General features: G+C 37.4%; 1 protein-coding gene across 1 annotated transcript in view; it reads left to right on the plus strand.

Annotated features, from left to right (window-relative positions):
* Positions 1–3,522: 3,522 nt before the first annotated feature.
* LOC109070743 (carbonic anhydrase-related protein 10) overlaps positions 3,523–15,592 on the plus strand; it is a 160,789-nt gene continuing 148,719 nt past the window's right edge. Inside the window, exons 1-2 of the mRNA XM_042735411.1 lie at positions 3,523–3,686; positions 4,069–4,477. Coding sequence (XP_042591345.1) covers positions 4,417–4,477 — 61 coding nt within the window. The 5' untranslated portion in view covers positions 3,523–3,686; positions 4,069–4,416. The remainder of the gene's footprint in view (positions 3,687–4,068; positions 4,478–15,592) is intronic.

The following is a 15,592-nucleotide window of genomic DNA, read 5'->3' on the forward strand; positions in this document are numbered from 1 at the left end:
AGCACCTGAAAATGAAAAGAAGATATTTTGTAGAATATTTCAACTGTTTTTGTCCATGTAATGAAGGTGAATTCACTTATTTTTATGCACTGAGACCTTTTTCAAAATATCTTTTGGTTTTCACAATTTAAAATAAATCAAGCAGGTTTGGAACAACATGATGGTAAGTAAATGACAGAACAGACTTAGGTAAGTTAACTGAATTTTTAACAGGAATAAAAACAAGGCTGTGAGGGATAGAAGTACGGTCTGTTCATTGGATTGTACTATTGTATTTATTGTATGTATTGTACTATTGTATTTACTATTGCTGATGAAAGTCTTTGCCGAGAAAAAAAAAAAAAGAAACTTTCAATGTAGACAAAATCTCCGTAAAACAATTTTGAAAGTTGTGAGTTGGTGACGTGATCTAGGACTTTTATACAGTGTGTGCCAGTAAGTCTATCCCTCACAGCCTCGAGTTCATCTGCATTAAAATTAATATGGTGTCCAACCTGAATAAGGTCTATGGACCATTTTCACAGACTGTGATGAAGCAGTTCAACAGTCACCAGCATCATAAATCAAGCATTAAAAATTTTCAAAACTATTACCTTACCCTTATATATAATTTTGACTGCCAGTTTTATATGAATACACTCTTGCTTTATTTTTTGGAGGTCCTTTTAATTTAATGAATCATTTATGTGAGTCATGTTGTGGGTGTTGATCCATCACTCATAAATGCTGTGTTTTACCAATAAGGCTGCCAAATGTATACACAAACTTGCTTTATTTCTCACAAGCCTTTTTGAGAAGCCTCGTTTGAACGTAACTATATTGCATCCAGTTTTGGTTGTGTGGATTGGTTGGTGCTCCTACCACTGGCATGCAATGACCATTTGCAACAGAGTGGCTGAAGTAGAAATCAAATCATTTGGCAGTCCTAATGTGTTTTGATTTTTCCATTAGCAGGCCAGTCGTTCTGGCATTCATGCCGGCATGATCATAATTAGTGTCTTCCATTTGCATTTTTGCAGTCAATTGAACTGGTAGAGCATTGATCCCATGCTGATTGGCACTACCTGCACCGCTTTACAACACTGATCTGAGTTACAAGCCAGAGTTGGTTTCTGAACCCTGACTGCATTAAACCTGCTTATGTATGTCGCTTTCCATTTGCAGGGCTAATGTGTCCCGGCTTTGGAACAACCTCCCGACATGAGGCCCTTGATGGTGATAGGCGAATTAAGGTTGACATTCAATCGATCTGGGCCTGGCCTGGCCTGCAGCGAAGGGAGATATTCGCACACTAGGATTATGACCCCTGCAACCCCCCGCAACCAAACAGCGATTGACCTCCGAACGGATGGATGAACTACTTCCTATTTCACAACACACCTCCTCTCTCACAATAACCTGATGGCCACTCTTCAAATGATACTCTAGTTTTTTTCAGCAACTCTTTATACTTTGTAGGCAGACCTGATCTTCCTATACGCAAAATGTGCAAGCTGCGTAGGGCCCCCGAAACACCAGGGAGCCCACTTGCTCTCAAAGATGATTTAATTTTAGTTTTGTTTTTGAATTTGGCCAGCGTTTATGAAAACATGAATGCTCATTTCTTGTAATGCAGTGCGCTGCTGCCCTTTCTGTGTTAAAATCAGTCAAATTATGTAACATGAATGTCATACAGTCTTGCTCGAGACTAAAAAAACGAGTTGAAAGCGAACCGGGCCACGGAAGATACACTGTTTCTCAAGCGCTTTCCACAAACGCGGTTCGAGACAGAGTGAAACAAGGACAAATGTGTTTCATTCATTCATAACCATTCATACCCCCCAACACAGTTTTGCGTAAGGCCCCTAGAAGTCTAGGATCGGCTCTGTTGGTAGGTCATCTTGTATAGACATAACTGTGCTGGTTGCATTTGACTTTACATTTTCTTTTGAGACACATAAAATAGAAGAGTGTAGCTGATTGGTAATCTTAATAAACATATGTACTCTGAAATTTGGGCTGGTTGACACTGAATCAATAAGTTTCATGCAGTGTACTGACAATTAAAATATCTAGAATAATCTGCACTCCTCTTCTCGTCATCCCTCTTGTTTGACAATTGACTGACCTTGATAAAGGAAAAACCATGACTTACTGTATACCAGTGAGAGTCTGACAAAACATTTGTGAAAGCTGCATTTTAAATATTTCTGACAATCAAATTTGTGATTTTTAATAAAAAATACTTCTGTGTTTAGATGTTTTGCATTGTCATTTATAATTCTTGAAATTCCAGACCACAAATGACGTGAGTCAAGCCTGTCTGATTATTGCTATGGCTTTTTCATGCAGATAATCTTCTTTATAAAAGTAAAACTCTCCAGTCTTGGATTTGATCCTTCTCTGCCATATTCAGCATTGTTGTGAATAAGCCACAAAGGAAGCAATGAGTCAGCATGAGCAACTGCATTATGACATCGTACTTTGTAATTACAGAGAAAATTTAAAGGATATTGTTTTTATGATATCATAAGGACATGAACATACTGTATAAACGAACATCTGAACACATTAAATGAACACTCATGGATAATGATAACAGTTATCACATTTGCATGTTAATGTGCACTAAAATCATATCATCGTAAAACTCTGCAAGGCTCACTTACAGTATATTTGAATATGAGCACTGAGATTATATAATTAAGTTATGTAAAAAAAAAAAAAGATTATATAAAGATCTCAGATGAAGTTATAACTGTAAACTCTAAAGATAAATCTATGAATACCCTTAATGAGAAATCAAAGTACTGAGAATTCATAAAGGTAACAAACTGGAAATAAAGATTGATTGATTGATTGATTGATTGATTGATTGATTGATTGATTGAAGCTGTGAATTTTTACATTTTTGCATGACAGCAAACATCATATAAAATTGCAGCTTTAGCAATTTTCCATAGGCAAAACTATCTTACTTTATATTTGTATGTGTTTGTTTGTTTATGCATGCTTCTATTAGATGTAGAATTACCATCTGGATTGGTATCAAATGCAATTTGGGATTTATAAATTCAGACCATTCTACAGTAGCATTCATAACAATCAAAATCGCTGTCACTCTTAAATTAGTGACCTTAAAACAGTGAATAATAGCTACAGATATTATGCTTCAACGTGCCTAACTTCATTTTAAATTTATACAGTAAGTCCTAGTAACTTTAATACTGAGAAAAAAAAATGTGACAACGCATAGGTTATCCATAAAACATTTATGTAAATGCATATCCACGCTCGCTAAGTTAAAGCATTTTGTAGCAAAGAAATAAGAAAATCTTGCAGCTGTTGTGGGTCTGAAAGTGTTAGGAAACATGTATAGCTACTATTTATTGAGAAATGCACGCAACCTATTTGGATAAAGCGCGGGTTCTTGTTTCTTGGCAACCCGCGTATCTCTAATGTCTCCGCCCATCTCTCTCTCTCTCTCTCTCTCTCTCTCTCTAGCGCTCCATCCACCTGTGCCTAGGTAACGTGATCACGCAATTAATAGCGGGAGCGCGCACTCTGTTTTTTTTGTGGTCCGCGTACCCGCAGCGCTCGTGGAGCTCAGGAAATCTGAACAGCTGTTTCTTAAAGAAAACAGTGGATTGGGATCGGTTTGTTGTTTTTTAGGTTTCTGAGCCGTCGCAGGATATCAAAAGTAACAGGTAAGCTCAAGCTGTCTTATCTCCAGTGTTATTGTGGTTTGTTTACTGACGTTTCCGCTGCAGTGTTTCATAAACTTGTTTGTAAGATACTTTGCACTGTGACAGGAGCGGTCAACAACCGTAAGTGTTTTAAACACCGCAGGTTATACATTTACACCTTTCCTTTCATTTATGACACTTTATGAAGCAGGTGGATAAACGAATCCGTGCTCGTGTGCGCTGTTAAGTGTAACGGCATGTCGTGAACGAGGGAAGCACGCCCCCTTACAGCAAGTGCGCGGTCCCGTGACTTTCCCGTTAAACCTGGCTGAGTTAAAACTGTTACTCTCGCGCAGAGCTCCGAGGACACGTCAAATCACAGTTGTACTCTCTCTTTTCGCAGGGTCAGATTGGCGGAGTCCAGCATCTTCGTGGCATAACAGGAGCGCTTCTGGAACGGGAAAGAAAGCCTAAGTCGTTTTACGGAGGCTTGCGGGACGCAACGAAACATTTCAAAGTGTTTGGCACTGAGGATATCAGTCCAGATCCCCCTTCAGTTCGGAACATAGTCTTGGATAGTTTGGATTTCAGCCTGTTTGAAATGTGGCATTATGTGATCGAGATAAATGTGCTATGTGTGTGATTTGGAGAGGATCTTGTGGAAGGTGTCCATTGGGAAAGAGACTGGGTGGACTCATCTGCAACTGATCCCCGTTTTCTGAGCGCAATGGACTTGGAATGAAGACAAAACATGGATATAATCTGGGAAGTATTTATTATCCTTCAAGCCAATCTCATCGTTTGCACCTCAGGTAAGATTGTACATTACGGTTAATTTGAAAGTAAGTGCTTAATATTCATTTTATAATAGCTTAAGTTGTCTGTAAAACCATAAAAAACGTATTATAAATAGTTTACGTAGCTACTTTGTCCCTATTATTAAAATAATATTATTAAAAAAAAAAAAAATTCGGAAGGGGCAGAATTCTGTAGGAATCCAGTTTTTTGATTATAGGCTATATAAAAAATCGCTTATGCATACAACGACCCACGTCATGTTATGTGAATTACTGTTCCTTTTTATTATTTCGAATAATTTAAGTTAAAAAATAATGTATTTTGCTTAATATTTGCTTAAAATAGTATTTTACTGATGGTTTGCCATCAAATACTAGCAAACTCGTTCGGCTATATCCTTGTGTTGTAGATGGGCTAGGCATACAGTAGCCTAAGTTATGCGTAAATTAAATTACATTTAAATTACATCAATTATCATTGTCATATTTTTCCCCACTGCTAATATAAACGTAAATACTGATTTTGGAGGTGGTCATCACTGGACAGACTAAATGTAGAAGCAATGGAAACCCAAATTACAGCACGGATCCCTGACTGGTTTGCTCTGTCTCCATTAACACTTACTATCACTTTAGTCAATCTAATGCGGAGCCGAATGATCGTGTAATGTCGAATATCTATTGTTCTCTCAGACATTATAGTGTTAAAAACCACAACAGCCACGGAAATAACTTATTGAGTGGGCAGAAGTCTGAATGACTGCCAAAAGCTGTCCAAATAAGAATCACGATTATTATTAAATGACTAAACAAATCAAGTCCGTTCTGGTTTAACTTTAAAGCTCCTCGTGATAGGTTTATGGAACCGCATCCAGCAGCGTCGCCCACACGAGAACTGGACATTGATGGCAACGCAGCGCGCAACACATCCGTCTTTTTCATGATGCGTGGGACAGGCAACGTAAACGTCCTTGACCAGTGTTTATGGCCTCAGAGTGCTTCCCTTTTTAGTAGCTTCATGCAAATGTACACCATCATTTTGCATATGGTTGCTTTGAAATAATGGTATAAACACCCTTTTTAAAGTGACATTACAGATGAGCACAATTTAGTAAGTGTGAGTGGTTTGTTTTTACTTTGTTAGATATGAAAAATACTAGTCAGGGTTTAATAATATTGTGTGATTGAGAATGCTAATCAAGGATCAAAAGATTTCCTCATTCATAATGATCTCAAAACTTCATTCTGGTTCCTATAAAGCATCATCTCTAAAGATGATCTTGACATCAGATGTAATAAGCATGATGATTATGTTTATTAGGGCCCTTACGTCGATGATTATTTTTGTTATGTAAATTTCGTTATTTTTTTTTTTTCTTTTTTTTGTAGGACATTTTCAGAAATTTTATCCATTGGAAATTGATTGGATTATGAAAAGTGGGCATTGGATATCAGAGCAGAGCCACACTGAATGTGGGTTTGCTTTTTTGCCATTCAGTTAACGTTTCCCAGTAGCACACAGCCTATGTGACGTCAACGGAAAAGGATGTTTCTGAAGAAGAGCAAGTTTTTAAAAAATTGATTAATGATTGTGATGGCAGCCTTTTTAAAATTCAGAATAACATGCACAATGAATCATTCAAAATAAGAGCATTGAAATTAATATGCATTTGAGTAAACTGGATAAATGTTGCATTTTGCAAATTTTTTTACATCGACTTTCAGATACTTCCTGGTATAGCTATGGTGAATCATGTTTCATTTTCAAGCACAACATTTCCAATTTTCCACTGCCATCACTCCCCAAATAGCAAAGGCCTCTAATGTACTTTCAACTCTGTTTTCCCCAGCAGTTTTCTTGATGACGTGTCTTTTGTCAGCAATTGCATTGTTTTATGACAGATGGAAAACACTCCATTTTGCTGTTTAAAAAATGGTTTTAATTATTATTATTTTTTTTTTTTTGAAGGTCAAATTTATGTCTCTGTCTTTGGTATATAAGAAGGAAGCTCTCAGTGATTTTGTTGTTTGTTGGGACATATTCACAAAGATCAAAGATTCTATTTTGTCCCCACTACAGTCATAATTGGATCATAACAAGTGCCATCTTCCTCAGTTCTTTGGTTTCCAGGCATTCTTACCGGAACATCATAGATTTTAGCTGACATTTGCAGAGCATGAGCATTTGTTTAGTTATGGCAGTTAACATTTGCTTTGATGCCGCTCTGGATCCAGCAGAACAGTGATTGCCTCATGAGCCCCAATTCTCAATAAGTGAGGAGCATCTCCTTGTGTCGATGTACACAAATACTGCATTTTTAGGTGGAATGCGTTAGAAGATGATGCAAAATCAATTACGGTTTAATCAGTTATGAGATCTTATTAGGACTGATCTATTTGTGCACTTTCTGATTCTTTATCCCAATACACTGAATGATCACCCTGATTAGGATGTACAGCGAGGTGCAAAATCTTATGGTGATAAATGCAGTTCATGTGATATATCAGTAATCTAAGTTTGTTACATTGATCATGTGACTCTTGCAGACGTCAAATGATCTTTCTTTTATTCAAGCTCAAGATGCTCAGAAATCATGCTTGAGAACATGATCATTAGATTCAGAAAAGACAATTTTAAAATGTTTTTAAATGTAACTGCTTTAAACAAGTAATGCTGCCAATAGTAATTTCTATGGTGGATTTTAAACCTCACTGTCTTGGTATTATGTTAAAAAATGTAATTTAGTCACTTAGTTGGCTTTACTTTAGCTCTTTAAGTTCTGACATCCTTCAGTTAAATTCCAGGGAAGTTATTTAGTAGCCAGACAGACACTTTGCTTAAGATAATATTCCAAAACGGTGAGCAATGTTGCAAGTTATAGTAAAATTTCCTTATCAGAGCTGCAAGGGCCCATGCACTGTTATTGTCAAATTTCTCAGACCAGTCAATCAGTTTGGTGTGCACAAAAACATTGTGCCACCGTTATGATAAACAGACTTGATTATGTTTTTCAGGTTTGTTTGAATAGGACTGAGAATCCAAAAAATCTCAATTTCGACACACCAGAGGTTACAGTTCTGCTTTGTTGTACTGAGTCTTTGCTTATGAAAACACAAGAGTCTGCATTCATCCAGGTAATTGGAAGAATGTGTGTGTGTGAAAGTCTAGTCAAAAGCATCTGGACTTCTAAGTTGTTTTTCCGCTCAATTCACTGATACAAATGCATATACAAATGATGTGCATTGTAGTTCTTAGTCATCATTCACATTCATTTCAACCCTTTTGAAAATGAGAAAAGTTAGTTATTTATTCTCGACAACAGAGTTGAATACTGTGTCTAATTCTTTTAAAGAGCACCTCTTGTTTATTGAGAGTAAGGCATTTACAGTGGCATTATTAAGAGGTTGTATGCACTTTCATCTATAGTGGCTAAATGTTGTAATTTATCAATTCCTAATTTACATGGTTCTTGTTGTTGTGAGCACAATATATGTGCATGATTTTAAATAGAATATTCAAATTAATGCATAAAATTAATCATTTTTGTCCCTTGCAGAACATGTATTTTATAGATTCAGTTAGAGAAAATGTGATAAAAATACAGATAAGATAAAATTGGAGTAATGTTTCTCATTAAAATAGCAATGCTTGTAATGTTTTTAACGTCATGCTCTCTACAAAATGACTCCCAGCTTCCCTGAGTCCTGACAGTTTTAGAGTGAATATTTAATTAGCCCGAAGAAGCATGTCATTTAATAAGGCACTTGAATTATTAAAACTAGACACAAGCCATAACTGAAAGGCTGAAAACCTTCTAAAACAACCGTGGGTCAGGAGCAGCTGTGTTTAGCTAGGTCTTCCCTGATGGGTGGGTGTAGCTAACGCTATTGGCTGTCACATACATCGGGCATAGCCATTTGTAAAAACCCAGCCATGAATCTTGTCACAAACCCACAGCAGCGCAACACCATGACATGTTTGCAATAGCTCTCAGGTGCCCTGTGGCACATCATCCACAATGTGCACCTGGCCACTCTTAGCTCAACAAGCGACGCTAGCCACAGCCTGACAGCGATCTTGGCTCTCTTTGCAAGGGAGGCTTTGCTGCTGCCATGCGTGTGACACCGAGAAGGTGTTTTTAATGTTTGGGCAATGCCACGGCTGAAGGCTGGAACATTAAGCAATGATATCTATAGTACAGAGGCTTTTGCTGTGGCTGGGTGATCCTGCACGCCCACACTGGGCAACACTGTCTCAGCCGACTAATCTGATAATCCCATGCAGATGTGTCTGTGAGTGAGTTTGCATCTGTGCATGTGGACCAGGAGAGAGAGAATTGCAAGACTGTCAGCATCCTTCTTACGTGATTTGGTTGTTTATCCGTTTCCCTTCCGGGATGAGGGGTTTGTGTCACAGTTCAAAACGTTTAGATATTATGGAAATTGCCAAATGAATTGTTCTAAGTGAACCTGAATGCATAATACAGATGCAGATTGTGTTCTTGTTGATAAAAGTGTGTGAGTCTCTGAGGAGAATCGCTCCTGTAATACTGATAAAGTTTATATCTGCTAGTAAAATGTCCATTCTCACATTTGCCTCGATGCGTTTCTCAAGGGAAGTGCTAAGTTCTTCATGTTGTTTTGCTGGTCAAAGCAGTGGGTGTGTGTTTCATACCATGCCATCTGTCATATAATTTATTTATAGTAGAATAACTTTTAAGACTGTGGTGCTGCTTGGGTTGCGGTAAGGTCATCAGAGCTAACAACACCCTCCAGTATTAAATTTTTACAGACCATTAAGGCCCTGATGTACTCATTGCAAAGTTTTTTTTTTTTTTCTTTTTTTTTTTTTTTCATTGTTTCTTAGGAGTAAAAAGAAGTCCAGAATACTGTACACTGCTAGCGATCTAGGAGCTGTCAGGATGAAACCGATGCTGCTGGTAGCTGTGTTTAGATGAACATGTAAATATGTGCTACATGCTTTCCTTTTGATAATAAAATAAACATACAACAAAAATGAGAAAACGGTGGTTAAGAAAGCATCTGATCATAGCGATGTGGATATTATTGCACCAGCTGTGCAATTCAGCACTCTGGTCAAGTCACATTATGTGTATTTATACAACTGATTGCCTCAAAGCAAGCAACTTTAAAGTATGAAGCATGGGAAAACCATGTCAGTGTCTCTTTAAATTAGAATTACTACTTTCTACCATAAAGCAGCTCTCCAGTGTATTAATATTTTCATTTATGGACATCTGACTCGACAGACTGAACAGAAGAAATGAACCATAGAAGATTTCCACGTCAAAGGCGGAGCTCCAGAGCACACCTTTTTTCCAGAAAGTCTTATTTGCCAAGTTGCTTTGAACTCCTGAAATGACTTTCAATTTAGCCTGATTTTGTTCTTTGATTTTGTATATCAAAGACATTTAGCTTACTCTATACTGGTTCAAACAGCATACAGTTCATACATGTTGTTGTTGTTGTTGTTGTTGTTTTTTTTTATATATATATATAAATGAGCATGACAACTTCATTAAAGGATTATTCACTTCCAAAATATGCCCTGGCTGCAATAATGTAAAATATGTAAAAATAAAAATGTGTTTTTGGACCAATCAACCATGAAAACCTATTCTGGTACACCCTGAATACTAAATCAAGCATAATAGGAACCCTTTAACTTTATAGATACAATTAGAGAAAATATGGTAAAGTTTATAATTAGATGTTAAAATAATCATGCTTCTAATGTTTCTAATGTTATGCTCTCTATAAAATTATTCCCACCTTCCCTCAATCCTGACAATTTCAGTGTGAATTTTTAATTAGCCTGAAGAAGCATTTAATTTAATTAAGGATGTAATTCATTAAAACCAGACAGAATGCATATTTTAAAAACACTAAAATGCTGAAAACTGCCTAAACTTCTGAACTGGCTGTGGATCAAGAGCAGCTGTGTCTGAAATGACATGATGTTGATTATGTAAATACACATCTGCGTGGAATGTGTTGTAAAATTTACGTTATCTCTAATACCTTTTCATATCTCATACAAAATAAGACTCTCTAGATGCTCCCAAATGCTAATGGCTAGTATGGCAATGTTGATTAATACAGTTGCGTTCATACAGCCCCCAACACACACACACTGGACAGCTAGTTGTCTGCCATGGTAACAAATTAAAAAACGCAATGTTTTTTTTTTCTTGTTTTTTAAAAAAAACATTGAAAGATTAATGGGAGAAGCTAGGGTTATTATTTATTAATCAATTAAAGTTAACCAAAGGAATAATTGACTATTTAGAAAATAATTGATAGATTAACTTTAAAAATATCCATAGATTAATCATCAAAATAATCTTTAGTAGCAGCCCTAATTTGACTGTACAGAATGTCGTTGCTGCTGATAAGTCCTTATATTACCTCTAAAACGATTATGCCATGGCTTTGAAGAAGCCAGTGCAGAGGTCTGTTCAGTGGCACATAGGAATGATAAAAGCGTATCAAGGGTGATTACACATACAGCATATCGCCTGGCCTTTTTATATTGATAAACGGTTCAGGATGCTTGGGCTTGATTGAAAGAGTCCACCGGGGATGAGCCCTGCAACATTACACTGGTGCAGCTGGATCCATAATGTGGTGCCACAAACGGGCCGGGTGAAAGACAATTATCTCATAAGTCAGTAAGCACAGCTGTCGGCAAGGTCAAGTTTCATTTATGGGCAGGATTTGCGCCTCTTTCTCTTTTCACCCTGCATGGATGAGCCCCGGGACTGCCTCGGTTCCATGATGAATACTAATGTTTGCATCTGACAATTAGTTTCTGATGAAGTGTTTATTTACAGCCTCACCTAGTTTCTCTGAGACTTCTGGAAGTGCCATTTGTAGGTAGTTTATCACTTGGGTTTGAAATGCTCTTTAGAAGGATCAGGGATATAAATGTACTGTATGCAGTAGTAGAGTACCAATTCTCTTTTGTTGTTCTCTACTTCCATTGAGGAAAAACACTTTGAGTTGGGTACTACTGTATATATAAATTGCCTTTTTAAAACCAGTAGTACAAGATGGTATGACTCTATAAAAATTAATCTGATTCTGCTAAGTTAACCTTATTGTAGTCATTTTGTTCTCTTACAGGTGGGAAGAAGAAAAAGAAAAAAAAAAAAACATTTGCCGGACGAAATATATTGGATTTGTGATTTGTAAAAAACCTGTGATTAAAAACTTACATTTCTGTTATTTGGCAACCCAGCGCAGTGTAAATATTGGACAGAACACATGCTGGGTTATTTTGACCCAGCTTGTTGGGTTTTATACATTTGTTTTATACGTTTAATGTTTTTTAATGTAGTACTGGGTCAGTCAACCTGATTTGCAGGTTTTATACATATAGGAACAGTTCATATACAGTATTTTTGTTGAAATTTACTCTGAAGCAAGTGTGTAAGCACATGACAGGAGCAGCAACAGCAGCCGATGGGAATCTCTGGGAAGAAAACTGGCCTCAGTAAGCTGTTCCAGTTCATTAAATGACAATCTTATATATTCAAGATTGAAAAGTTACATCAAAATCAGCTTCACCTCTTGCTATCTCATCTGTCCGACATTTAAGATTCAGTTTTAAGCTGCCAAATGGATAGCGTGACTATAGCTGTGTTGCTAACACACTATGATCAATAGCGCTCAGCTGTAGTCAGTGGAGCACACAGGAAACTTTGTTACATATAATAGTGATGTAGCGTCAGCCCTGGTCATGCCAGAGATTGTCTTCTTACAGGGAGATGCAAGGGTCTGTAGTACTTACTTTTGGAAAAAAGTTTAACTGCTAACTTGGAAGCTGCGAGGGACCTCAGCCAATTATACAATGGCCTCTGGTCTCCTTCCCTGTGTACCGCCAAAGCTGCAGTGTTAGCATTAGCCATTATGGCTTTGAGTGTAGATCCAGTGAATGCTGCATTTGTAGAAGGCTAATGTTCTTATTTAATTCAGGAAGTTTCCCGTCAGTCAGAACACAGAATGACCATTGACAAATTAGTCCAGTTTTAACCAGTTTGGCACAGATTACCCAGTATTGGGTAACACTGACCCAGCACTGGGAAGGTATGTGAGGAAGGTGTCATAATTTCTACTGACAATAAAAATGGCCAAGCAGCTGAGTTACAGAAAAACTACCCAGCACCAGGGTAAGCATTTAAAAAACGACCCAACTGGCTGAACCCAACATTTGGGTTAAAAAAATAAGCCAGCATTTTCTAGAATGTGGGATTTGCTCACACTATGAGTTGAATCGGGAGCTTAATAAATCAGTTCACAATATGTGAAAAAGTGTCAGAAACTTTGTAATATACCAAAAGAAGAAAATATAATCTTTTTAGAATGATATAGCAAATGTGAGAGACTAAAGCTGTATATGTGTAAAGGAATAGTTCACCCAAAAATGAAAATTGTCTTAATTTACTTGTGATGTTGCAAAATGCTATAACTGTCTTCTGTGGAATGCAAAAGGAAATATTTAGAAACATATCTTGGATGTCTGTCAGCTTGTCGTGTTTCTAAATATGTTGTATCTAAGGGAAATTAAATGTGGCAGGAAAAATGAAACCTTGCGCTCAAATGGCAGTGCCTTATTTTCATGTATATCAGCGGCACAATTGCATGTGCTCCCACAGGTCCAGTTCTCTCTGCAGCTGTGTGAATGTTATAGTTTCTGTGGTCTTTAATATACACATTAAAGAGTCTCTCATGCCAGATAGATGCTAATAATAATGAGCATCACTCATTTCTTAACATACACAGAACTTCTCCAACACCAAATAGGTGCTAAAATACCATTTGGTTGCATAATGTTGCCTCTCATCCAATCTCTCTAATACGAATTGGAATTTTGAGCAATTTTGTTGGTCTGTTTTCTTAACACACACAAAAAATGAATGATCATTTGCTTACTATACTCATACTTACTGTACTCAGCAATAGTAACCTCCTCTGGTCATATAACAGGACTTCTGCACAAACCATGTATACTAATAATTAAAATATTGCCCCACTTGCACTATTAATCTGTATATATTTGAAAACTGAAGTTTCATTTTCCTAAGGTTGCTTGTCCACACTGACATTTCAGAAAACACTTAAAACACCTTGCTGTGCAAGCTTAAAATGTCATAAATGCTCACTGAGATGATACCACGAGACAAGACAGAATCAAATTCTCACTCTGTTCTTCTGAATAGATTCTACAAATATCTTTAGCAACATTATTAAAGTAAATAGCAGGCACAGCAATGCCGCTACAACCATAGATATATACAGTATTGTCACATTACTAAACGTGCCACATTTTCGCTGTACTTTCACATTGAAAAGATGTGTTTTTTATTTTTATCCAGATTAATGGGAACTGCAAGGTCTAGGCAAGAGATTAAATGTGAAAGTGCATTTCATTGATGCCTACAGCTGCAAACGTGTAAAGAAAAACCCATCTGTTTAAACCGTGTTAGTGAACTACAGTAGTTGGTACAGAACGAGTACTGGCCTAGCTAATTACTCAGGCACAACTCTAATCTCCAGTAGTGACAAATGTAGACAAATTTGCCTCTTTGCCGTTTTATGTTTAGCTGTTGTGAAGTGCCTCTTTGAAAATCCTTTACCAAGCAGGGGGGGTCCCTCCATTGGGAACTGTAATCAGAAAATTAGTGTTAATTACTTTTTGATCTATTGACATAAACTCTGCAGACATCCAATAGGTTTGTTACCTCTGTGCTGCAACTGCCCTCATCTATTCATTTGATTACCCAACTTTGAATAATGCATGAGCAAGTCAGCTGCTGGGAAGCGGTATCATTTGTAAAATGCTGAAAAGGCAACGCCAGCAGCATTCAATCATTTGAATGAAATTATTAAGCCAATCATTTGAATGCCATTATTACAGCATAAAGTGTAAACCCTGTTGGATCTGAGTTGATACCGTCCCTTAGAGGCAGTTCAGACTTAATCTGCCGATTATGTATCGTCTTCCATCGAACGTGGGGAGATTGACTATTTAGTAATTTAGTGCTCCTGTAGCTCAAGTGGTAGAGCATTGTGTTAACAAGCGCAAGGTTGGGGGTTCGATTCCCCGGGAGCACATGATAGGTAAAAATTGATAGCCTGAATGCACTGTAAGTCGCTTTGGATAAAAGCATCTGCTAAATGCATAATTTTTTTTATTTAATAATTTTATTTATTTAGTAATTATTTTCGCTCCCTTTTGATTAGTTTTTACAGGAAGCAAAGCGATGCAGATGTCGCCGCATACATCCTGACTGTGGACCTCCAGCACGCTGCTAATAACTTGAAGTCTTTCGGACAGAACCTTTGAAATTAACAGCTTTAGATGTCTATGACATCCGACTTCGTTTTCGCTTTATAGATTTGAAGCATTTATTTCTGCTGAAGCCAGTAAATATGTTATTGGGGCATTGCCATGCTGTGTGGGAAATGGAATAGAACTTAGCTGCTTTGCTGAAACTGCTGTCATAATGAAATATGTGATGTCTCATTTTCATGCAGGCCTGCACATTCAACTGGGACACACATAAGATCTGAGTGCAACGAATTACATTCAATCACAACAGTTCTTTGGTTCCTGTAAGCTTACATCCATATATACACTTACATAAAAGCCATCAGAACTCTCATTTTAATCACAATAGGCATAAAAAACCCTACACTTGGATGTTCTGTGGAAAGCTTTTGTCGCATAAAGTCTGGAGTGCTCGAGTCTTATGCTTTCAGAAATGATCAATTGGCGTTATGTTTTCCTATCCTGTCTCTGTCCCGCTAATGACGGCAGCTTTGAGCTGCAGGGATGGGAGCTTTGTTTTCCCCACTGAGAGGGAGAGAGATGGTGTGGTGCAGTGTCTGATGCTTGTCCTGGAGCTTCCACTAAAGCTTTCCTGTATTATTACACCAGTGTCCCTCAGGAGAACATGGCTGATGAATTGTTATTGCCTCTCACTCCATACTAACTTCAGCTTGAAGATAGACCCTGACAGGATACCTGAGACTAGGAGAGGGAGAAAGATTTGTGATGTTCATCAGGTGGTGATGAGATATAAAGTTCTGTAGTTTTCACAGTTT

The sequence above is a fragment of the Cyprinus carpio genome, chromosome B12 (genome assembly GCF_018340385.1).
Source record: "Cyprinus carpio isolate SPL01 chromosome B12, ASM1834038v1, whole genome shotgun sequence".
In the NCBI taxonomy this organism is placed as follows: domain Eukaryota; kingdom Metazoa; phylum Chordata; class Actinopteri; order Cypriniformes; family Cyprinidae; genus Cyprinus; species Cyprinus carpio.